The sequence below is a fragment of the Netta rufina genome (assembly GCF_964035555.1).
Source record: "Netta rufina genome assembly, chromosome: 5".
Classification (NCBI taxonomy): domain Eukaryota; kingdom Metazoa; phylum Chordata; class Aves; order Anseriformes; family Anatidae; genus Netta; species Netta rufina.
In genome coordinates this window covers 38380305-38404595 of record NC_140128.1, presented here as the reverse complement: position 1 = coordinate 38404595, position 24291 = coordinate 38380305, and the positions used below count along the sequence as shown (strand labels likewise).

Here is a 24291-nt window from a genome sequence, read left to right as displayed (position 1 = left end):
ACAAATAATGAAGTATTAGATTGTGGGGTACGCTGCACCAGGAGTTATTCCAATTCCAAAGATGTGTGCTCAGCCTGCCATCAGCAGTGTGATCAGTAAGTCGTACTGTAAGGAAGCATTTGAATGGGAAATATCTGGTGTGCAGAAGATCAAGCTTCTGTAAAAAGCAGGCAGAAAAGATAGTGTATAAAAGAGGTAATAAGAATTCCATTTAGAGTTGTGTCTCAGTGCAGCATCCCTGCTGTCAGTCAGTTTGATTACCAGGCTGATAGTGTTAGTGCAGGCTATAGCAGTTTATATGAACTGTGTGCTTACAGTGGTTGGAAGAGGAGATAAGAGCCCCTTGGACCCAACCACGCTGTTGCTGCAATGGGTTCTAGGTTTTCTGTTGTGGTTTTTAAAGGACCCAAGTACCCTGTTCACCTCACCAACAGCTGCATGCTCCCTAAACATCTTCACAGATCCACAGATACTTGGCGTGGCACTTGCTTGAAGTCTCTATCTGTGTGAAGTGGGAGTGGACTTTTTTGTTCTTCTCCAGTTTGTGCTGCCCTGGGTCATTTAAAGCCGTTCTGTAGTTCTGCCAGTCACGTGCACGTGGCCCTGTCGTCAGGTGTGGAAGAGAAAGGGATGTGTCTAGATTGCTTTCCTGTCTCCTGTGACATGTGTTGTCTCCACCCATCGCTGAAGGCGTTCTGGGGATACCCACTGCAGGAGGGTGATGCTGTCTTCCCTTCCACTGTATGGGACAGCGGAGTCCAAGGGGCAGCCTGGCTTTTCCAGTGCAGTGTCCTGCTGCTGCAGACATCCCTGGGAGAGCCCACAGGATACGTACCTGGGATGTTTCCACACACCCTGCACCACGAGATACCTCCCAGCATCCCAAAGGCTTAATATAAATGACCCTAAGTGGTACTTCTGCTGTGCCATGGGAAGAAAGCAAGGAGTCACAGACATCACCAGCGTCCAAAGTCCTTGCAGTGATAGAGAATTTAGCTGATACAGAAGATTTTTGGAAACCAGTTGAACCCCCAGCAGAAGAGGTGACTGATATAATTGGAGTGTGGGAGATGAATCCACCAAATAGGTTCTTAAGAGATTTTAATGATGCTGGGAGCATCAGTGCACCCTGTTTGCATTCTGTCTCTCACTGTGGCCGATCAATAGGGTAATTTTTGTCTTGATGCCTTGAGCAAGAGTGTTTAAAGCCCTTTAGACATTTTATTACACGTAATGTTCTTATGAGTCTGTAAAATGGGGGATAGCGATCCTGAGTTTTGTAAAGAGCTTTGTAAAAGCACTTTTAGAGATGAAAAGCTCCATATTAAATCAGGTACGGTTGTTTTATCATAAATGTCTAAAGCCTTTCTGAATTCCATTAAGCTCTTGGCTTCTCTATCCTCTGACAGTGAGTGCCATTGGTTAATGCTGTACTGTGCAAAATGGGATGTAAAAAAATAACTAAAAGGGTTGTTGCTTTGTGGAATGCCCTATTATTTGCTGTTTTGTGAGAGCTGGAAATAGGAACGGGAGATTTGATTTTTATTTTTTCATGTAACTCCTTTCTTTCTTATGCATCAACTCTCTAATCAAAACTGCCCCATAACATTTTAAATCTCTTTTTATGGGCTCTTTTCAGGACCATGATAATTTTTTTTCTCTCCTTCTCTATCCTCTTGTTTTTTTCTTCCATACCTCTTTCTGCGATGGTATGTCCAGCATCCAAGGTGAGGTTTGCGCTTTCAATTTATACAATGGCATTTTGATATTTTTAACATTTTTTTCTTTCCCTTTCCAAACACAGTTAAGCAGCTTGTTTGTTTTTTCCTGACCCCCACTGTGCATTGAGCAGGTGCCTCCACTGAGCCGTCCACAGCAACATGATGCAAGTGTTCAGTGGTTACAGTTAATTTAGAGCCCATCAGTGTGTGCAGGCAGGATAAATTGCTCTTTCCAATATGTGTAACCTTGCAGCCATCCATGCTGGGGGTGATCTGCCCGTCTGTTGATTGCTCGCCTATCTTTGGTAGGGATGTAGCAGGGTTTATGTTCCCATAGTGGAGAATAATTTCTGTTGCTTCTCCTGGAAGTTTTGTCACTGCACTGTTCTCTCCTTCCCACCGCTAGCAGGGAAATTAAACTTTGGTGCAGGAGGGGGTGGAACAGGATGCTCTGATGTTAGCTGTTGACAGCGATGCAGGCAACTCATTTGTAGTAGAGAGCCCCTTCTGCCTTGTGGGTACTATCTCTACCTGCTTTTTCATCACATTTCTTGGTGTTTCTCCTGCTAGTTCAGCCTCCCTGGAAGTAACAACATTGCAGGTGCTAATGTGGACAGGGCTTCTGCAATATCACCTTGTCTAAAACTGCTCAGAGCAGGCTGGAATGGAGCTGTGGTAAAAACACCACTAAATGTGGCACTTTTGTCCTAACCACTAAGTCCCCCACTGCTGCTTTCTGTAGTGCTGGGCTTGGTGTGCCAAGGAGGGATTTCTGAGCAAGGAATGGGATCAAATGAGCAAGTAAAAGGGTGTTCTTGCATCTTGTCTAATAATTGCTTGATTTTTTTTTTTTTTTTTTTTTTTTGTGGAGGAATTTATTGAAAGCCACTTGAAAGTCCTGATAAATATCTTCCCTTTTACTTTCATTGACTGTTGCATTAACATGCTCAGAGTATTTTAGTGGACTGGTGAAGAATGATTTTTTTTCCTCCTAACCTCCCTGTTTTCCTTTTGCTTTTTCTGTTCATATCACATTTAGCTAGATTATTTTTGGTACTCTTCGTAATTATTGTCTCAACTAATTTAGTTCAGACAGAATAAAAGCTAATGGGGCTATAATTTCCCAGATTACTCTGGACTTTTCTTAAAAACAGGGCAACATTTGTTCTCCTTCCTAAGACTTTTAATGTGTGATCCCCTTTTTGTTATGATTATTAATGTTTCAGCTACCTTTTAAAATCATTTGTAATTTTTATGTGATTGAGGTGTTCAAGGTGTTTTCTGGAGATGTATTGTTGAAATACTGTCTTGGAATGGTCGGTGGCAGGAGAGGGCATCTCCTCCCCTCCCTTGTTCAGGTAGGAAGCAGGTGGGATGTGAGTGGGCAGCCAGGAGGTGTGGAGCTGGTCCTGCTCACCTGTCCCAGGGTGCTGTCCGGTGTGGAGGTAGGTGAGTGGAAGGAGCAGCTTTTCCAGACCTGTCTTCCACAAAATCCAGCCTGATGTCCTTTGTGAGGCATCTGTGTTTGTAGGGTTCCTGGAGGCAACAGTCATCATCGGGAATTTCTGGTGACTTGTTTGTTATGTCTTTGACTAATTGCATTTCAAATTTTCTCTCTGCATTCCTAATCCTCATTTCACGTTTTGCCAGCTGTGAGGATGCCCCTCAGGGTTGGAATGACTTTTCTGAAGGATTTTTCATGCAGAGAACGGCTTTCGCCACTTACCTTACTGTCCTCAATGGCCTTTCTGAGCCCTTTTAACACCAGATCTGTCAACAAATCAGATACTCAGGTTTGCACCAGTGTGTTTTAACTTTGGTATTTATTTTTTTCTAAATTAGTTCCTTTATTTTTAAGGCTGGGTTAGTGCCTGCCTGTTTGTGACACCTGTGCATCTGGTGCTCTGAAGAACAGCTCTTGGTCCAGGTAGAAACTTCTTCAAAAGCATCAAAATGACTTGCACAGAACAGATCTGCTTGTACATCAAGGGTAAGCTTAAAAAAAATAAATAAAAAAAATTGTCCCTTTGCACCTCTGCTTGCAGAGTGTGTGCTTCATCCCAGAGGTGTGTTCTCTCCACACCTGAGACTTACTGCTTTCACTATGGCCCACATGGAGCCACTTTAATCATCAGTGTTAATCCCACTCTACCCAGGATTTAGGCAAACCACATAGGTCTGATAGCCATGCGGTGGGCCAGTGGATAATTGGTAATCCTCCGTATGTGCAATGCTTCCTTTCTCTACAGGGTGCTCCTAGGCATGATGCGTAGAAGCAGGTCCATGTCTAACTAGCTGTTATTCCTAGCTCTTTTCCCTGATAAGAAGAATCTTCAAAGCATTGCATGTGTAACAAAGAGCAATATCTTGTGAGATTTCTTGGAGAAAAGCACTGAGCCATTCTGGGGGATTTCCGTTTACCCAGTTTCTTAAAGGTAGGACAGTAATGTGAGTCAAGAGCATCAGACACTGTGGAAGGAATGTGACACTTCACTCATGATTAAGAAAAGGTCATATATCAGAGAAACAAATGCTATGTCTGGACCATGACCTGGCTTGCAGAGATCCAGGCAATTAATAGATAACATTAGGAACATTTTTCTGCTAAACATCCTGACCTGGTTGGTAAGAAAAGACTTTGGAAGCTGGAATCACAGCCCCACTTCGTTCTCAATTCTGCCTTTAATGTGGACTGGAGTTCTGTTAAATTCAGGGCTACAGGTAGATTTCCTTCTTCCCAAACATGCTGTCTGGCCATCTCTTTCTCTAAGAGAGGCATGAGCTGGCATTCCCTGGTCCTGACCACCATCCAGGGTGGCTCTCTCTCAGCAGTGTTAACCAGACCAATCATGAAAGCACTGTGGAGGATGCTGTGCATAGAGTTTTTGAGCTGTTTTGTTCCTAGAGCCCTCTGTAAGGATGCCCTCATCTCTGTTGTTGAGGACTGCTGAGTTCATGAGGCAAAACAAGTTCTCTGTAAGATGGATAAGTCTGGGAGGGCTGAAATTTCCTCTTCCACTGCAGGCGTAAAGTGACAGGCATGACCTTGCATCCATGTGTATGTTCAGTTGTACATTCAGCTATGTGACTTCTCCATCCTTTTGGCTGCTTTTGGTCATTTGCCAGCCCTTGGCGATCCAGATGGGGCAGGTGGGCACACTGGAGCCAGTGCCTCTAGCCCGAGCTGGCTGTCCCGGGGTCGCTGCTGCTCTGCCCTGAGCCACACAGCACTGTGGGGTCTCTCGATGAGCTCCTGCTGCATCTGGGGGGATGGCAAGCCCTGGCTGGCCCTCGCTCAGTGCTGGAGCTTTTGGAATATATCTTTGAGGAGCTGGGCCTGGCTCCTGCCTGTGCCCTGGGCTGCAGCTGGCCCCACACCCTGGGGGGAGCCAGGCACGGCTCTGCTGTCTGCAGGGGGGTTCCTCCCCTGCTGGAGGCAGCGTGCAGAGGGCAATTATTGGAGCTGCATTAAAGCTGTTTTCCTGTAATGGGCTGAACTCCCTGTGCTGTGACAAACTACCCAGCTGCTCTGGCTCCCTCCCTCCCACTGCCTTTCTCTTTCATCCCATTACTCCCTCCCTGCTCTTCTTGCTTTCTCGGCCGCTTTCACAGCTCCTTTTCCCTATTCCCTTTTGGCCTGCTTTTGCCTCTTGGCACACAGAGGAGAGCAGAAAAACAGCCAGGGCAGAGCCCTGCTTGTTACAGCAGGAGCTTTAAAGCAGGTACATAAAATGCAGCACAATAATATGGGAGGCTTCAGGGATGCTTGCGGATGTTGTTTTCTACCTGTGCATCTGTGAGTATTTTGGGCAGGCAATGTGCTGGGACGAGCACGCTCCGAGTGCCAGTTCTGCTTGCCTGTGCGTGCCCACCTAGGAAAGTGTGTGGGGGGTGTGCGTGCGTGCAGCAAGCTGTCAAGTCTCCCAAACGGAGTGTGAGGCTCTCACATCAGGCTTTCTCCTCACACTCCCCCAGGCCTGTAATTTATGTGCTTGCAGCTCAGCACCCAGCCTGTCCCCTGACACGTTCCCACAAGCGAGACATTCACCCTGTCCCGTGATGTGACACCGCGCTGCTTGGCGTGGAGGGCAGATAGGGAATAGGGGTGTGTGTGTGTCTGTGTGTGTAAGGTTTTCATTGGAGTTCTTCACAGGATCTTGGTGTCTCCTGGGCGGATGGGGTCTACAGACACAGGATTTGACCTTCAATGACATACGACATGGAAGCCAGAGGAATGAGGAGCCTCCATTCAGATAGGTGCCAGGCATTGCCAGGAGATGGGTGCAGAACATTTTTTTTTTGTCATTGATTTGCTTAGATTTTATTAATGTATCAGGGTAAGCTTATCTGAAATTTATTAAAGAATATTGAGTGTAGCTGTGTCCTTGGCAGGAGGCATTCCTAGTGAGAGCAATAAAGGCAGAATAAATCAATGTCACTAGAAGATGTGGTGGCTGGTCTGGTTTTGAGCGGCAGAATGAGCTTCAGGAGCTGAAATCCAGACTGGGCAAGTGGTGGGAGATAAGTTTTGTCATTTGGGTACTTCTTGGCCAATGTGAGCAAAGCTGGCAAGTCTCCTAATCCTAAGTTTCTAAAACTACTGTGTCAGTGGACTTCGGCGATGTGAGCAGTAAGTCTAAGACGTGGCTTGACTGGAGAGATGCAATGTCCCCTTGTGGTGTTTTGAAGCGAGCAGAGGAGGATGAAGGACGGCCCACATAGTGCCCTTCCTCACTGCCAAAGAGACATTTGTAGTACTGGTGATTTTAATGATGTTTTTAACTTTTCTTCCAATTTTCTGGAAGTTCTTGGGAAGGTATCCATGGTTTTTTCCTCACTTGATTTCACTGTGCTCTCCTTGAGTCTGCTAACCATGGTTGTGGTCCTGACAATTGCCTTTTGACAGGGGCTCATAGCAGTGGATCACAGTGATGGATCACAGTGATGAACCAATGCTGTCTGTGGGTGGACATCGTGTGCTCAAGGATGTAGCCCAAGGCAGAGCCAAAAACTAATTTTCTGTCACTGATCATGATGCCTATGCGCCATCTGCACGGTGCAGATACACATGGAAGTCCCTTTTGCTGTGTAACAGGCAGCAAAGGTGCCTGGCTGATGTTCTGTTCTCTCCACAGGTGCACCTGCGTTCTGCTGAGCGCCTCCGGGAGCTGTGCTGCGCCAACCGAGGCACCTTCATCAAGGTGGGACAGCACCTGGGAGCGCTGGACTACCTGCTGCCCGAGGAGTACACCCGCACCCTCAAGGTGCTGCACAGCCAGGCCCCGCAGAGCACCAGGCAGGAGGTTGAGCAAGTCATCCGCGAGGATCTGGGCAAAGAGGTAGGGGCTGTTCGGGACAAAGATGCATTAGCAGGGCTCTGGGAGGAAAGACTGCTTTCCCCTGGTTGCAATAGACCAATTCCAGCTGGCACTGACAGCCCTTTACTTTCTCGAGCCCCTAATTAACCCCCAAAGAAAATAATAACATAAATCACTTCTGGTGCTTGCAGTCAGGTAGTGCAGTATCCAAGGAGTCTGTGTCACCGTTAACCCTCAGCAGGCTACAGCACGGAGATCAGAGGTGGGTGCCTGCGTTTGCTAGCTATAAAAAAAAGTACCCGTGACATTTGGAGAGGGCACTCTGCTGCCTGGAGTCTTGCTCCATAGGAAAGGAGGTCTCCTCACAACTCCCAGGTGGAGGGGTGGAATTTCAAGGAGCACAACTGCCATGGTGAGAGGGAGGGAGGAGGCAACAGTGTGCAAAGGCAATAGTAGAGAAGATGGGAGCGTGGTGGGGGGAGAGAGATGGCTGAAGAATGGAAGCAGCACGTACATGTGTATCTGCTTACATAGAGAGGTTTATGGGGCTGTTTTGGGGTGTTGTGGGCAGTCTGTGTGTTGAGGAAGTATGGGGAGAACACGAAGGGGTAAGTGCAGTATTTGCACCTAGCGGATATGTTGTGGGTGGGTTTGGGTGGGGTGTGTCTGCCTAGGTGTAGTTTTAAGGCCTAGGTATTGTGTACAGTTCATATGTCCCTGCAGTTTAATGGCAGGGTTAATGTGTGCCCCTGACCTGCCTTCCCTTTGCCTGCATGCGAGCCAGCTCCTTCCTCTCTCAGCACTGCATCCTCGTAGCATGGCCGGTACCAGCTGTGTTTCATAGCTCACTGGGTAGATGGAGCAGGGCAGGCTGTCTGCTCCCTGCAAACCCCTGCTGCTCCGTGGGGCTCCATCCAGCAATCTCACTTCTGCAGGAGATGTGGAAAGCCACCCTGAGGTTAGCCCCTGTTTAATTACCAAAGCAGCCACCTCTGCCTGTTTGCGTGGTGCATCTCAGAGGCTGAGCCAGGCGCTCAGAGGTGGGCCCCCTTCTTTCCTCTCAAGTGCATATTCAGCTGCCACTGATACGCCCTGGTTTCTTTCAGCATTTCGGGAGCTAGACGAGCCCTCCATGCCTCATTGATTCCCAGCGAGGCAGCTCGAATCCAGTCTCCACAGCAGCCTTCCCTCTTAGCATTCACATCACCCACATGGGCAGTGCTGGGCAATATTTAATTTTAAAGAGACAGAGGAAAAAAAAGATAGAAATGGGAAGAAGGAAAGAGGAAATGCTAATGAGGATGAGAGCAATGATTACATAAAGACAGAAATTAAGAGAATGAAATGTATAAAAGTGAAGTAGCAGGTGAAACTGAGCAGTACTAAAATCACAGGTAACTGCCCATGCCTATTAGTTTCCAGGTAACAAATCCAAGTATTTAAAAACAGAAATGATGTCAGGAACCTAACGCACCACAGTTTTCTTTGCTGAAGCTCAGAGGATTAATAGGGTTATGTCAGGCACAAATTTAACTCCAGTGTAGCTACATCCTCAGTACATGTTAAATACAGTATCCTTAGCTGAAATATAGATGGCAGAAGGGCAAGGTGGAGTGTCAGAGCAGTGGAGAGTGCAAGGAGGGATACTGAAACCTTCCCCCTTGGGGCCAACATCAAACCTAGGAACTTGCAGATGAATCCAAAAAGAAGAGAAAATAACAATGAAGGAATCTTCCCATGGGGCCTAGGCCTAACTAACTCTGCTGCTCTCAAATTCAGTGGTAAGACTTGCAGTCCTCCCTAACAAGTACAAGAGTAGGCTCCTCAGATAAATCTCGTGTATGCAAGAAGTAATCACATACAGTTGGGATCAGTGCAGAATAAATGGGGGGAATAACAATTGGAAATGCAGATACACCTAGGGAGGAACGTGACAAGCTGACAAATCAGGCCAGAGCTTGGAAAAGGACATGAAAAAATCAAGAAAAGGCAACAGACCAAACATTATCATGTATAGAAGCATTGTATCTCCAGTCAATTAGAAGCAGCCTGTCTTCTGTTGTGACCTACTCCTGAGAATCTTATCAGGGGCTTGGATGATTGTAAAAAATGGAGTGGCTTTGTGGGAAAATTGGTCTAAATGGAGAGCATGGTGATGAGACTGATCTTTGAGCAAAGGCAGAGGGCTTGTGAGGTAGGCTGCGGCCATTCCACACGCGTTGTCACCGTGCAGACTTGCACAGCACCTGCCGGTAGCAGAGCTCCCACCCTGGGCCCAGCAGCATGGCTGGAGACTGGGAGCTGCAGCATGTAGCTCCAGGTGAGCTAATGGACTGATTAAAGCTGCGTGGCACGTGTGCAGGTAGGAAACAGAAGGGAGAACATAATACATGATGGTTTGTGTATTGCCCGGTCAATCCCCATTGTAAGTCTAGGGGTGTTATGTGCACCTATCAGGGATTATAGGGATAAAAATAATTAGTAGAGAGCAGATGCTGTCTCCCTCATCTCAGCCACAGTGGTTTGGCTAAGCGATGGTGCAAGGTGATCATTCTCTAGGGTATTACTTAAAAAAAAAAAAAAAAAAGTGTCAGTGAGAGAGCAGGCTGCTCAGGACAACACAAGGAGTAACAACAGAAGAAATGGCACAAGTAAATCTTTACCATGACTTGTGGAAATGCTCACTGGAAAGATCACAGAGTAAGTCTTTTGGGGAGACAGTAGCCATACCACAGATTGGGCTTGCTCCGGATGGATTTCCTGGATGAGTTGGGAAAAGCTGTGTGCATAAAAATAGGTGATAGGATATGAATGAAAGAATCTCTTCTACCTCTGCTTTCATCTTCCCTGTTTGAGCAGGATCCTGGAAGTAAATCATGTCATGTGTTGAAAATGAATGAGAAATGAGTATGTTCCCTGCCCCACAATTATAATTTTCTCTGCAGGGCTACTGATGACACATAGGAAGATAGCTGGTTCAGCTAAATTCTGATTCAACAAGGTGCATGCAAGAGCAGAGCTAGGCAACTTCTGGTGAAATGTGGACACCAGACATTTCAGGAGAAAGTGATAAGGGACTCTGGAAAGTGCATCTTTCAGAGTGGAAACACCTTAAAAGTGCAAAACCCTTGAGCTTAGGAACTAAGAAATGATGGAAGAACTGTTTGGCCAACACTGGGATTAGGAGCACTTCCTCCCTCTGGCAGGTGTGTTGGGAGAGATGGACTTGTGGCTGTGGGATACAGGGGTACTGGGGAGGTGATGACAGTTTGGTCCTAGAGCAAAAGCAGAGGACCCAGGGCATCCCTGAGTTTGGCTAAGCCAGACAGGATAAAATTAGCACCCCCATGAGGCTAGTGTAATGCCAGGCAGGGGCTTTCCCATGCTGGCAGGGTGCTGGTGCTGTGTGGCTGCCCGGGTGCTTTGTCCCAGGCTGTGTCCTGGCCTGTGGGGTAAGGGTCTGGCTGTGGGAATGAGGGTCACTCCTTCCTCCTCTCACCTTGACTTACCCTCACATCCTTGCCCCCTCACTAACAGCTGCTGAAGCTTTTTCAGAGCTGAGTGGAAACTGCTGAAGCTGGAGCAGTCTCATCCCCTATTAAGTAAGGGGTCTTGAGAAATTTTGACCAGCTTTTTTTTTTTTTTTTTTTTTTTTTTTTTGTGACCCCAGGTATCCACACACATGCTTACACAACTTCTGGAGGTTTTGCTGTGCACCAGGAAGACCAAGAGGCAAAACAGGCTCCCTGCAGGGAACAAGCCAGTGATTGAATTCATTGCTTCCAGTGCTCACTTAGTTCAAAGCTGGGAGAAAGCACTGGGGAGAGCCCAGGGGTCAAGGCTTCACTGTGATGAAGCCAAATCATATAAGGGGTTTGAATAGATGGAAAGCCAGACATTTAGATAGAAGGATGTCAGTCCAGCCCTGCTTTGTGGGAGCACAGGTAATGGGAAGTAGTTTCTAATTGCTTGATTAGCTGGCACCTCCAAGGACACCATCCTTTTCATCCACAGTTAGTTAATTGTGGCTTTTACCTGTTCAAGGACTATTTTGCCATTTGTAAGAAGCCTCCTGCAGCTGTGCAGTAATGGAGCTTGCTGGCCAAGTAGGGCAGGGTACACCAATGTTTGGACTGTGATTTGTAACCAAAGCACGTGTGGTAGAGAAGCCTCCTGTGCTGTAGTTTGTGAATCAGAATGTATTTTTACAGACAGTGGTGTATGGGGGACCCAGCCTTCAGTTAAAAGGCTTTGCTCTCCTTGAATTCCTACCTGGCAAGGCACCACTGCTGTGCATTAAGAAACAGATATATGCTCCTTGTCTGCGAAGTCATCATACCTGCAGCAAAACCATGGCTGAGAGGGAGGCTAGCCTTTGTTCCTCTACCTTAAATTGCTCACCAGGTTCCCAAAGTGTTTTGTAGGTTGGGTACAGGGAGGTTGTGGAGTCTCCTTCTCTGGAGATATTTAATGCCAGTCTGGACGTCTACCTGGGCAGCTTGCTCTGAGGAACCTGCTTTGGCAGGGGGGTTGGACCCGATGATCTTTCGAGGTCCCTTCCAACCCCTTCAGTTCCATTATTTTCAATCAGATTACATGAGGTTTATTCATCCCCTGTTGAAATATACCCATATACACCTGGGAGCATGGTCACTGCAATGATGCCCAGCAATGCTACACAGCCATTTGGCAAGGAGAGGCAAAATCCTACGCCCATGTGAACCTACCAGGGAAAGGAGCTGGAATAAGACTGTAGCAAGGTACCAATGTCCTGGCTTTTGCCATGCAGCCTTAACCATAGCAAGAAACTTCCCTGCACTTGAGCTGTTGCAGTCTGAGAAAGGACAGAGGGAATAAGAGAGACTTCTTTTTTCACTCCTATTTCTGTAGGCACTCTTGGTACAGCATGGCAGCCTTTGCTGTGCCAGCAGTGGGGGGAGGACAGTGATTCCTTTCTTTCTGGAACTGTTTCTCAGCACTTTAAGCTCTGGCAAGACATACGCTTACTTCTGATTTGCAGAACTGTTGAAGCAGTGTGCAGCCCTGTGGAAGAGTAGCTCAGGCTTCAGTAGGCTGTTGGGTATTACACTGCATGTCCTACAGCATCCAAGTTGTTCCCAGGGGAATGTGAAACACTTTCTGTAGCCGGCTCCATATGCTGTCCTAGGGAAGATTTGCTTATCCTTCTAGTTCACAAGGTCTTCAGGTCGTGATGCTGCAGATCCTATTGTGACCCCAGGAAGCCTCGTCCCAGATGGGCAGTGCTGTTGAACTGATCTTGGATGCCAGGAGACATGCCCACTTCCTCCAGGTTCTGCAACCTTCTGTGTTGCAGAACTGGGGTGTTCTGCCTGAAAGCACTGCTGTGTGGCCCGGTCAGTGCACACACAGTCACTCGTGGTCTCTCAGAGCTGAGGGTCTGATGCCAAATGGCTCCATTCAACCGGCTGCGTGTCCTGTGGCAAAACCTCCAAGTCTGGGCCTCCTGTAGCTTGTGACCATGGTTCTGTCCTCATGTACCCCACCCACTCCAACAACGCTGTGCTTTGAAGTTGGGCCTCCTGTACATCACCAAGAGGCACAGGGAAACTAGAACTAGCTCAGCAAGAGCCTGCTGTGGGCTCTATGTCCATCACAGGAAATCTCCTTTTCTGTGCTGTTACCACCCTCATTGTCCACCAGAGTGGTGGCCTGGCTGTGATGGCCACGACTGATGGTGCAAGCTGCTGTTGTAAGCACGGGGCTGGGGATTTGGCCCTTCTCCCGCTCCTCTGCTGCTCTCTCTCGGTAGGCCCATCAGGGCTTCCAAGCAGCTGTCAATAAAAAATACATTTGTATTAAAATTATAATGAGGAATAAAAAACTTTACTTTTTTTTCAATAACTCAAGATATAAAAAAGATTTTTATCAATTATGAAAAGGATTTTGGCCATAAAAAGGTAATTTAAAGAGTCTGAGATGGATGGCGAATAGCATTAATGTCATCCAGAACAAATGGGCCCACATTACTCAACTGGAAGGCAGGAGCAGCCGCTGCACCGGTCCTGCTGCTGCCACTGCCTCCACCGGGCCCCCTCTCTGGGTAAGGGGAGTCTCTTGTTCCTGGTGGGGCTTGGTGCAGCTGCCCCCACACCGGGCCTGTGCAGGCGGTAGCTGCCCAGAAGCAGTGCTCCAGTGCTACGAGTGGGCAGGGAAAGCAAACAAGGGACTTTGTGTGGCTCAGGTGGTCCACCTTGCTTTGTCCCTCATGCTCCTGCTTGCTCTGTTTGCAGTCTCTAAAGTACTTGATCCTTATTGTCACACCAAGGGCAAGCTGGTGTCCTTATTCCCAGGGGAGCTTTGGGACAGAGTACTCCCTCCTACTATGCGTGAGAAGGCAGTTTTCTCCTTTCAGATGCTCTAAGCCCCATTGCCCATGAGAAGGAAGGTTGTGGTGGATACGTTAGAAGATAATCTTCTTTTCCTTCCTTTAAGTTCATGGTTTACAATACAAGAGGTTGTACAATGGATTTTCTGAAGGATTTTTTTTTAATTTTCTGTGGGAAGGTGAAACATCTGAGATCAGAAGATGGAATGGGGAATGGCCTGGTAAGGAGTAATTCTGATCGGCACACTTAGTGACTTTTTTTCTGTAATTCACAGATTGTTTAGGTGCATGGGGACTGGTATATGATATACCTGTATGGAATTTTTTGGCTCACGGTGTCTTGTGTGCAGATGGTAGGCTCTCTTCAGTATAGTTTTCTGAGAGATTTGATGGCACCTCAAGTATTTCTCTGATACACGTCTTGGCTGCCAGCACGCAGCACAGCTGTGTCGGGCTGTGTTCAGTGTCCATGCCTGTGGAGGTGGTGGATATGGTGCTCAGCAGTGCTCCGTCCATAGGCACAAACCACATCTCAACACATGGGTCACCCTTCCAGTAACAGTCATTGGAAACCTGTATCTCTAACTGGGATTAGTAGTCCTTGGGTGGCCTTCTTGCATGTGGAGACTTTGTTTTTTTGACCTCAGAGTGTATTTTACTTGCTCAATAATGTTGGTGTGCTTTTAAGACCCAGCGAGATCTGAGCAGGGGCAGTAACCCTGAGCTGCCATGTGGGGAGACTGGCTTCTGTTTCAAAACCTGCTGCTGATACACTCAAAAATATTCCTACTTGGTGCTCAGGTCTAGGCAGAGGCTGGGTTTAGCTCTTAGAGAGCAGGGTATCTTGTTATCAGCCTGCCCACTGATTTTCTCATTTCCTACTTGATTCTGCCTCATTTGCATCTCCTGTGTTCTCTGAGTTTTATGTCTGCACAGTTATTTGTCTCTTGACCCATCAGGAACATGAAAACCTGGCACAGTGAGTCTGGTGTCTTTTGGCAAAAGTTTATTTGAGGATGAAACAAAAGCGATTAGATAAATTAAGGAGTTATGGGGACTCAACTTGGCCTATCTGCATTTTCCATTTATTCATTTACATACATCACATTTATTCAACACACAAAACAGACATAGCATTTTTACGATTTTTTGAGGTGTACAGGCAATCTAATAAGTTCTGTTTTCTGGCACTTCTGGGATCAGTCTGATGTCCTTATTTTTGGAAGGACACTGAGTTACAGAAAGGACTTCAAGCCTGTCTGCAGGTTTTCCTCCCTCTGAAAAAGCTGCTGTGAGTGAGAACGTGGGAAATCCTCTTCATAGGAAGCCTCACACTCAACATGCTTTTGATCTCAGGGGTCTCAAGGGCCTTTCCACCATTAGCGAGCTAAGTGTTTCAGTTCCTAGTAAGCAGGCCAGCCTGAGGGTGAGGAAGTTTTTGAATGTTCTCTGTGGAAATCAAGTTATGTTTGTGACCATTATGCACATTTTTGCACTTATTTTCTCTAAGCTTTAGTTTTGCAGGCCGCATGGTTCAGAGCCAAACCTACGAAGCTGTCTGTGACAACCGAAGCAATAATCTCATGTGACCTACTGCTGGTGCCAAGAGAGCTCAGCTGAAGCAAACCAATGAGTTTTTCCCTTACAAAGCTCACATAACCAATCCGTTTCAAATAGGCAAATTCTTGGAAGAGGCTTTTCAGCACCAACCCTTCCAAATTTCAAATGATTAGTAGAAAATATACATTAGCTGGCTCATTTCAGAAAATGGATGAAACTGAGGTAGCATCAGTTGTGAATGGAGAACAAAGCTAAATTTTGCCAAACATCTTACTGGATGTAACTGATTGGTTCAGGTCTATTAAGCATTATTCCCATTTATCAAGAAAGGGTAGAAGGTGACTAGAGCAATTAAAATCACCAGGGCTTGTTAGAGGGATTATACTAAAGAAGTCACTCCACATAATTTATACTGCCCCATCTTTTGTGAACTGCTAGTGTCTTTGTTCCTGATGGCAAGGAAACATCTAGGCCCCTGAGGGGTTCCTGTGTACCATGCCACTTATCCCAGGCTGTGTTTTGTACTTTGGACCATAGCCTAACCTTTCTCTTCTTTATTCTTATTTTTTTCTATTTTTTTTGTTTGTTTGAAAGAGTGATGAGTGGTTCTTAGTAGCTTATCCTGTCAGTTATGCCCTTGCAGTCATCAGGACCAGCTGAGGAATTACAGGTTGGCAGCTCCAAGCTGACCATTTGAGATACGGGGCAGTTCTCAGTGGGTGAGCAGGGCAGAAGGAGAGGGTTGTGACTGTACTGGCTCTGTGAGTCTCCTCTCTCTGTTCAATACACAGCCATAGCACACTGCTGGGTTCAGCGTCTCAAGTGACTCAGTGTCCTTTACCTGATGAAGAAAGAGGTGCAGCCTGCTCAGTGGCTGGTTCTGGGCTGCTCTCACCTGGCACTGCTGACAGGGGGTACATCTGGAGTGGATCTCAGTCCTCAGCCCTTCTCTGGTGAGGTGCATCCTCGGCTTATGATGAGGATTTTTTTGAGATGGGTAATATAATTAGACAATCCACCAAACTGCTTCACTTCAGCCACTGGAGCCCAATGATTTTGAGCTAGAAAACAGAGGTAGATACCAGGAAGTGTTTAGAGGCTCCCTGTCCTGTTCCTGTTTCAGGCGCTGACTCTTGCTCCATCTGTTTTTGAGCTGCAGCAGCTCTAGGGATGAAGGGCAATTGGATTCCGGCCTTAGAATAGTGGGTTGCTGAATTTCTCGGAAATGTGTGTGAATTAATCAAAATTAACCCCCTACCTTTGTTTTCTTAGCCTACTTTTATCCTTGTAACAACCTCTAGCAGTACACCCTGGGGGTGCCAGGCAAGAACTTACTTTCAAGGTGGAAGACAAATGAGCTGTTTACCACTGCACCCCGGACTGGCAGCCTTTCCCTTTGCAACGCCTGTCACCCTGCAGTGGCAGCAGCAATGCTGGGCCTGTAAGTGCAGTTGATTTATGTTAACTGTTGAAACGATAATGTTTAATCTGTAAAGTGCTAATCTATTTTTTATGTTGATTATGAATAGGCCAGCTGTGCCTACTTTCCTATTCATAGAGTTTAGCGAACAAGCCCATTTCACAGGCTGGGTTTGGAGGGTGATTTACGTGAGAGCAGACACTGCTTTAAGAAGGGTAAATCAGCTGAGTTATGTCACTGAACCAGAGACCTGGCAGCCCAACAGGAAGATTCGGGGGCAAGGGAAGAAACATGGAGGGAAGAAAAGGAAGGCACAGAGAATAAACAGTCTGTAGAAGGAGCAGGTAGATCAGAGTAGAGGCACGAGAAGTAGAAATATAGGCAGGAGAGAAAAGTAGAGGTTAATACTCAGAAGGAAGTTTGTCAAGGAGGGAGCAGGAAATATGTGGCTAGCTTAGCATAGGACTTTCCTGTCTTGATAAGTGCAGAGAGCTCTGGGCTGCTGGGTTCATATGACTGGTCATTAGGGGACATATGGATGCCTTTCCCCAGCACAGTGCTGGTGATGCTGTTGGCAGAGAGTCTGTTGCTGTGCAGTTGTTTCTCTTGATTGACTTTTCTGTGTCTCCATACATTTCTTCTGAGGGAAGCAAAAGATACAAACTCCAGGGTACCATCCAGATCTCCTTGTAAGTTATTCTACCTCTACTTCTTTTCAGTCCTGGCACCCTGTTCTCTGTGGGGCGGACTATACACGTGTGCCTCTTTTTTCTGTTGAGTGGTCTGCTGGGTGTGCAGATGTTTCAGTACCCCATCAAGGCACAGTCAGTATCAGTAACTAGCTCACTAAAAGAGGGGAGATTTAGATTAGGCGTTAGGAAGAAATTCTTCGCTATGAGGATGGTGAAGACCCTGAAACAGACTGCCCAGAGAAGCTGTGGATGCCCCATCCCTGGAGGCATTCAAGGCCAAGATGGATGGGGCTTTGGGCAGCCTGGTCTGGTGGGAGATGTCCCTGCCCATGGCAGAGGATTGGAACTAGATGGCCTTCAAGGTCCCTCCCAACCCAAACCATTCTGTGCTTCTATGATTCTGTGATTCATGAGTTTTACATCTTCAGCAGGGATTTACTACCTTTTTAGCATCTTTCTTGTAATGTAGTGACCTCATTATATCCACTTCTTCATATGCGTTCCATGCAGGCAGAGATAACCCATATCTGCTAGGCTCTGTGTACTTCCATATCTACCTGAAATCTGCACTCCTGCATCTCTGTTACCTGTATTACTCTGGGGTAATGCTGTGCCCAATAAAACTATATCACACTTCGATCAATTTTTGATCAGTTTTGGCATTGACATAATTATGGCCAAAGCCAGAGGAAAGGACACATCTGGGCAGAATCTGGCTGAGATTGGACTTTGCTCTCCCCGTTTTCATTGTGCCATGCCTCTGTCCACCCTGGTGACAGGCTGCTGGGCAGTGCAATGCAGCTTCTGCCATTTCTGCCCATTGTTCCAGGCCTAGAAACATTTTTACCTCATCTCTTTCTGAAGAAACACAGATAAACACTCCTTGTAGTACTCACAGGAGCACCCATCTCTCCTCCCTCTGACTTTCAGGAGGTAAATAGGTCTGCCAGTGCAGCATGTACTCACGTGCAAGTAGCACTGTCCTGACAGCGATGTACCCTGTCTCTGCTACCCATGCACACCCAACCTCTGCACACCCTGGCCCTCTACTTCACTTACCTCTCTACGGATGGAGGATTTTGCTTCCCGTTTCCCACAGAAGCTGTGCACACAAATGCACTGCCTCGTGCCACCTCCTTGCTGCTTTATGCACAGCTCTGCTTGCCAGGACGGTGCTCATAGCTCACCTCTCCTAACTGTATACCCCAGAAATCCACTTACCGCTCTGCATAGTCACATAAACCTGCTCATAGACATTCCTCCTCCCCATCCCTTCTCTCTTGCACTTCTCAAAGCCCCGAGGCTTCAAAAACTGAATCAGAGGCATTTAAGATGAGGCACAGGTGATGTCTGTTCCCGAAGGTCCCTACATATCCTCAGGCTCTGGCAGCTGGTTATTTCTCACAGGACTGCTGCCGTTGCTCAGGCTTACAGCTGACAGGACCCTTGGGGCATCTCTGCAGTCCGTGGCAGAGCCTCCCTCTGCCTGGCTGCGACTAAGCTGAGCCTGTTGTTGGGGTCCATTGACCCTTTCCTACTCCAGTTTCAGCCAGGGCGTGGCAGGGATGTGTTTATGCCAGGAGTCAAAATTATCTTGGAAATTCATTTGTTTCTGGGTGCTTTCTTAAATCTTACTTTCTTGCTTAACGTGCCAGCTAGCCCCATCTCTGTGGCATTTCCTTCCAAATGTGCTGCTGACATCAGTAGGGGTGATATGTCATTTGGGTATGTCTGCGGGAGTTTGATCAAGGTGCTCTGGGTGCATTGGAGACCTGCATGTGTCTCGCTGTGTGCGTGGCTCAGGAGGAAGGGGAACTTGGGGGCAGAAAGGGGGAGAGCAGTGGAATTGTTGTCACCTGTCACTTGTGGGCACTTGTACTTGGTGAGGAGTTCGCTATGCCAGGCACTACACAGGTGTGAGTAAAAATCAGTTTCTGTCCTAGAAAGATTACAGCTTTGTCAGAAAATAGAAGACAACAGATCAACACAGTGTCAAAGCCAGAGACAGTACTGGACTACTAGTTAGGTGGAAAATAAGCCCTGAAGTCTTGAAGGTAAAGGAAAACAGGCAAGTCTGGTTAACAGAGAGGAGGAGATAGGGGAAGGCTCTAAACAGACTGTGGTGAGGCCAAAGGGGTGACACAGGGCAGCAGCCTTTACCCTGCCTTGGAACAGGCGTGATCCTTAAAATAGGTACGGTCCAGGCCAGACCTGTGTGCATGTGTCAAACCCAGGGGAAGAAAGCTGTTTCGGTATCAAGGTGTGACAGGATGGGAATTGGGCTGATAGAATAAAACATTTTGGAGGTGTGTTGTGCTTAAGGAACATGCAAGATTTATACCTGGCTTGAACATGAGATCGAGAGGAAGGTCACTGCTGGTGAAAAGGCCAAGGTTGCAGGAATGCTTGACAGGTTGGTGATGCTGTCTGTTGTAGTGAGAAAGGAAACAGGAGGATGGTTTGAGGTGGAACTTGGTGGAATGTTGCCAGAAAGCTGGGAGAGAGATAAGGAAGCTGCTCAGACACGCTAACAGAGCTGTTAGGAAAGCAGAAGGCTGTTGCTGTTGTCTTCCTTAGGAGCTAGAGGGATGTTCCTGCTGTGTTAGCACTTTCAGCTCTATTGCTGGGGAGCTGAAGAGGAACTTAAAGGGAATGCAGTAAGCTTTGAAGCCTAGGGTTTTGGTAGAAAGGAGCCACCACTGCCTGAACCATGGAGTAAGAGAATCCATTTGGGCAGATGGGATGTAAAAGGAAGTTTTTTGGCAATTTTCACTGGTAACTAATGTAGCAAGGATGGGGAGCTCCTTTATTATCAGAAAGAGTGATTTATTTCGATTAAAACAAACAAAAAAAAAAAGGCAAGGTGGTGTGGAGAAGAATTGTCCTCTTGAAGAATTGTGATTCCAGTCTGTCTCAAAAATTGACAGGTATGGCTTCATCCTCACAGACAGGAGAGGTGCAGGAAAAGTAATATTTCTCTGAAAAGACAGATAAAACAGTGGTCTTAATGAACACTGCTCAACTCAAGTGGAAGACAGCTCAAGATGAAAGCGCAAATTAAGAGAAAGGGAAGCACTTGCATGTGCAAGGGGAGGGTGTGGAACACGGGGCAGATTGGAGCCCCATGGCTTGCACCATTGGAGGGAGTAAGTGGCTCACAAGTCACTGCTTGATTTTTCAGCATGATGAAATGGAAGTGAACAGGATTTTATATTTGTATACATGCCTCAGCTTTGCTCTGTGTGTTTTGTGGAGACTAAGTTGCTTATATCATGCAAAACAGAGTGTGCAGTGACACCACTTAGTGTGCATTTTGAGAGATTGTTGTCTCCTTCCTTCTGTTCCACAGAAGCACAGTTGCTGGTGGACTGTGGCTTGACTTTGGGTCAGAAAGCACTGGCTGCTGTTAAGTCACAGAGTGGGTTTGGGAAATTAAGATAGCGGGAAGGCAACCAGCTGCACAAGAAGCTTATTCTGAGTTGGAAACAAGGGGGCTGCTGAAGAAGCCAGGTCATTGCGCTGATTAACTGCATCTGGCAAGAGGAAATGGGCATAGTCCCAACAGCAGCATCAGGGTATTAGAGGGACCAGTAGTTTGTTTTCAGTCAGGGGGATCCTGAGGAAATGATTCATTTTGGTGATGCAAAGTTCTTCCACCTTGCTGTCTCTGGTTTGCTGTATGTGCTTGTGATACTGAAGATGTTGCACCAGACCTGTGGTAATGTCTGAATTCTTTGTTTTCCTGCTATCCAGCATGATATTCATCTTATGTCAGAAGCGTAACGTGCAGTCCCTCTGCTTTAAGAGTGTTTTGTAAAACCAGCACCTGGACAATGAACAGCACCGACAGCTGAGTGAAACCCAGCATGGAAGAGGCTGTAGTGATGCTAATAGAAAACCTGTACAACTCCAACTGGTGAAAGCATTTACCAGGATGCTGAGCTGAGTTAATCTTGGTATTCTGTCTCTCTGGAAGGTAGCGGGACACCCAATAGCTTCACTGATGAAAAACATTTATCTCCTTGTGACAGTCAGAAGGATGTTCTTGAGACAGTGAGATTCCAGTCTGGCCATGACAATCCTTACATTTACAGGAATAGATTTTTCAATTTCATTTGTTTAGAACTAAAGCCTTTTTTAAAAAAAATATTTAATCTTACCCCCCTCAGTAGCATAGGTTGTAAGAAATCCAACCAAGAACCAGGTGGCTTGATTTGTCACAGTCTGATCTCACTTCTCATTGAATGCGGTTGTTTGAGGTTTCTGTCCTGCTTGTCCAACCTGGTATGAGACAGGTCTTTGTTTTCTGAATCCTCCAAGGCCAGCTGCATCTTACCCCTGCTGAAAGATTCTTGGCTCATGTGGAAGGTGCAAGGCTGGGAAGGGCAGGACCCACTGGAACCTGGGCCTGGACTGTGGGATGCTACCTGATGCTGACATGGGCTACTGGCAAAAACACTGTTCTGGTAACTTTATTGCAAGAGTGCGTTTTCTCACCATCACATTCATGCTCTGGAATTCAATCCAGGGGAAAAGTAAAACTTGGAGAAGAATGAGGTTGCCACTTGATCTGGATAATCATGATGAGCAGTATTTAGAGGTATGCTGGCTAGTCTTCCAGGGCTTTGGCTTGTTTTTAGGAGCCATGGGTAAGCGGCTCCCCTTTCAGAGAGACAGGAGATGATGCTAACCTCACAGGCTCTCAGGTGGGATCTCAGGAGATGTGCATCAGCTCTGTTTTCTCATTGCTGTTACTGCCTGTGGAGCTGTCACCACTGGGATTGGTTTCGATCCAGCATGAGTGATATTCTCAGACAGATCTGTCTTGTCTTAAGAATCTGACTTAACTTGGGAAAATGAATGAAGGTTCTACGTGTGAGCCTGAGCACAGACTATTAAGCAGGAGTAATCAGGGGTGGAATAAAAGGTGCTTTTCCTCAAAGTATGGCTCTCTATCAAAGTTACTATAGCAAGTAGACTGGTACTGTTGCTGTACAGCTCAGTGGATGGATGAGAAGAAAGCAAGAGTGTCTTAACGTAGGCTTTTCTACTGCTTTTCTAGCCACAAGAAACTACAGAACAAGGATTGTAGTTAAGCAGAACAGGGTACAGGGAAGATCCTAGGTACAGGGCAGTGGAAGAGTGGGCATACTTTGGTCTCCAGGTGATGGGATGAAGGACTCTTCCTTTTGTGGAGTTCTTTTTCTGTAACACTGATGGTTTTGTGACTGGGAAGCACTGGTGGTAGGATCCCAGAGAAGATTCTTGGTGGTATAGCTGCCAGTGGGCACCGAAGTGGTACAAGGTAGAGAGAACGGGAAAAGGTGAACTTCATACTCCAGCTTCATCTCTCATCTCAGCCCTTTCCCAGAAGACTGATGGTCGATGGACAGCCCTCAGTGGTTTTGTGATATTGCTGTGTGGTGTTAGCAGTGATTGGTATTGAAATGTGTACCATTTCAGGTAAGTTACGTGTCAGTGGCTCTTCGTATGACAACTTATGTATGCGTATTAGGCAGACAGGTTTTAAAAAGATATTAAAGCTACAATTTTGGGCCTGAGAAGTTAGGTAGGAGCAGATTTCTAGCTGAATGGACAGCCCTAATTCTGGTCATCTAGGCGTGAGCTCTGCGTAGCGGGGTACCAGGGGGAGACAATGGGGGAACTCAGCTCTTCTGAGCTTAATGTGCATCATATCTCCCCTGGAGAAGGACCACGTTGCTTTCCCTCCTGTGCACTGAAAGTTGTAGGGATTTTGGGTAATAAGCCATGTGTTGTTTCAGTGTGTCAGAATACATGTTCCTCTTACCTGGATTCATTTGAATGCAGTGTATACCCCTATATACTTCGACACTTCCATGTATATGTAATATGAACACCATGGAACCCACTCAGAAGAAACCATTATTCTGCATATATCCACAATATCATTAAAAATATTGAGTTAATAAATACATATTCTTGACAGATGCATTTAGGAACCATCAATTAGGCTTGGCATTCATTAGGTGGGGAGAAGTCCAATCAGATTTCACTGACTCAACAAAGCCTCCTATAAATTCTGGGCTGTTTGTTCTGACATTTGATAAATTATTCTTCATAATCCACTGTCTGCTGCGATAAATCTAATCTTTCAGTTTTTGCTGTCTTAATAATTCTTGGAGCAACACTGTGACATTTTGTTTTCATAGAGGGGATAAAGAGGCTGGAGCAATAGAAATAAAATGTTTGCTGTCTGAGAAGTAGCTTGCTCTACTCCAAGGTAACATTTTCTCATGCCTAGAACTATGGTCTTGCAGTCTTGCAGAGACCAGTGATTCCATGGTGCTGTGGACAGTTACATGTATATTCTTGAACAGGTGATCAGTCCACAGTGAGGTTCACATCCTTTGGATCTACATCCAGGAAAGGTATTTTGAGAGCAATAGAGTCCTTGTGTCAATAAAGAGAGTTCCGAAAGTCTGAGAGCTGTGCATCTTTGAAATGTTATATCAGGCTTAAAGCTGAGTATCTCTTCAGCTAGTCTGCCACCTGAATTAGAAGGGACACTATCCTAGGTAGTGTTAAGACGGCAGCTACAGCAACCAGAGCTTCTCTGGGAAACCTGCTCTGTTCCCAGAGTGGTATGTGTGGTTCTGTTTTCCAGCAAACCCGCAAATCCCATTATCACAGTGCTCCATGATGTTTCATCTGGGAGGCTATGAGGCAGCATGATCCTTGTGCAAATCTGGGAAGGTTCTCACAGACTGGGCTCACTTATTTTAGCAAGTTGCCATCTGTGGAGCCATGATCAAGAGGGGAATGTTCAGTGTCAGCTCTTTCGGGAATGGAAAAAAAAAAAAAAAAGATAAATCAATTCACCTTGTCAAAGGAATTCCAGCTTGGAAAATCACAGCACAAGGCAATGTGCAAAACTTGCCTACTGTAAGCCCTCTGTTGCTGTCATCTTCTTCCATGGACCACTCTCCCAACTGTAGGATCCCCTTTGTCTTGATAGATTTATAGCTGCTCCCCCATGTGCACCTTCCTGTGCTGCTGCGTGGCATCCAAATGCTAGGAGGCAGAAAGCTGCTCCTGGCCATCAAAACCCAATCCTGGTTGTTAAAGGAGCCCTGTTGTATCATTGCCTCGGAGGTAAGAAGTTCAAGTTAATTGTGTATCGCCTAGTCACCCCTTCAGGAATAGCAGGACTTCTCATAGATTGCTATCTCCA

At 46.5% G+C, this 24291-nt stretch overlaps 1 protein-coding gene across 1 annotated transcript in view; it reads left to right on the top strand.

The window, feature by feature from the left end:
* The window catches only part of ADCK1 (aarF domain containing kinase 1), a gene marked incomplete at its 5' end in the record, with an annotated part of 76333 nt that overhangs the window by 21050 nt on the left and 30992 nt on the right, over positions 1-24291 (top strand). Inside the window, one exon of the mRNA XM_084286932.1 lies at positions 6857-7060. Coding sequence (XP_084143058.1) covers positions 6857-7060 — 204 coding nt within the window. The remainder of the gene's footprint in view (positions 1-6856; positions 7061-24291) is intronic.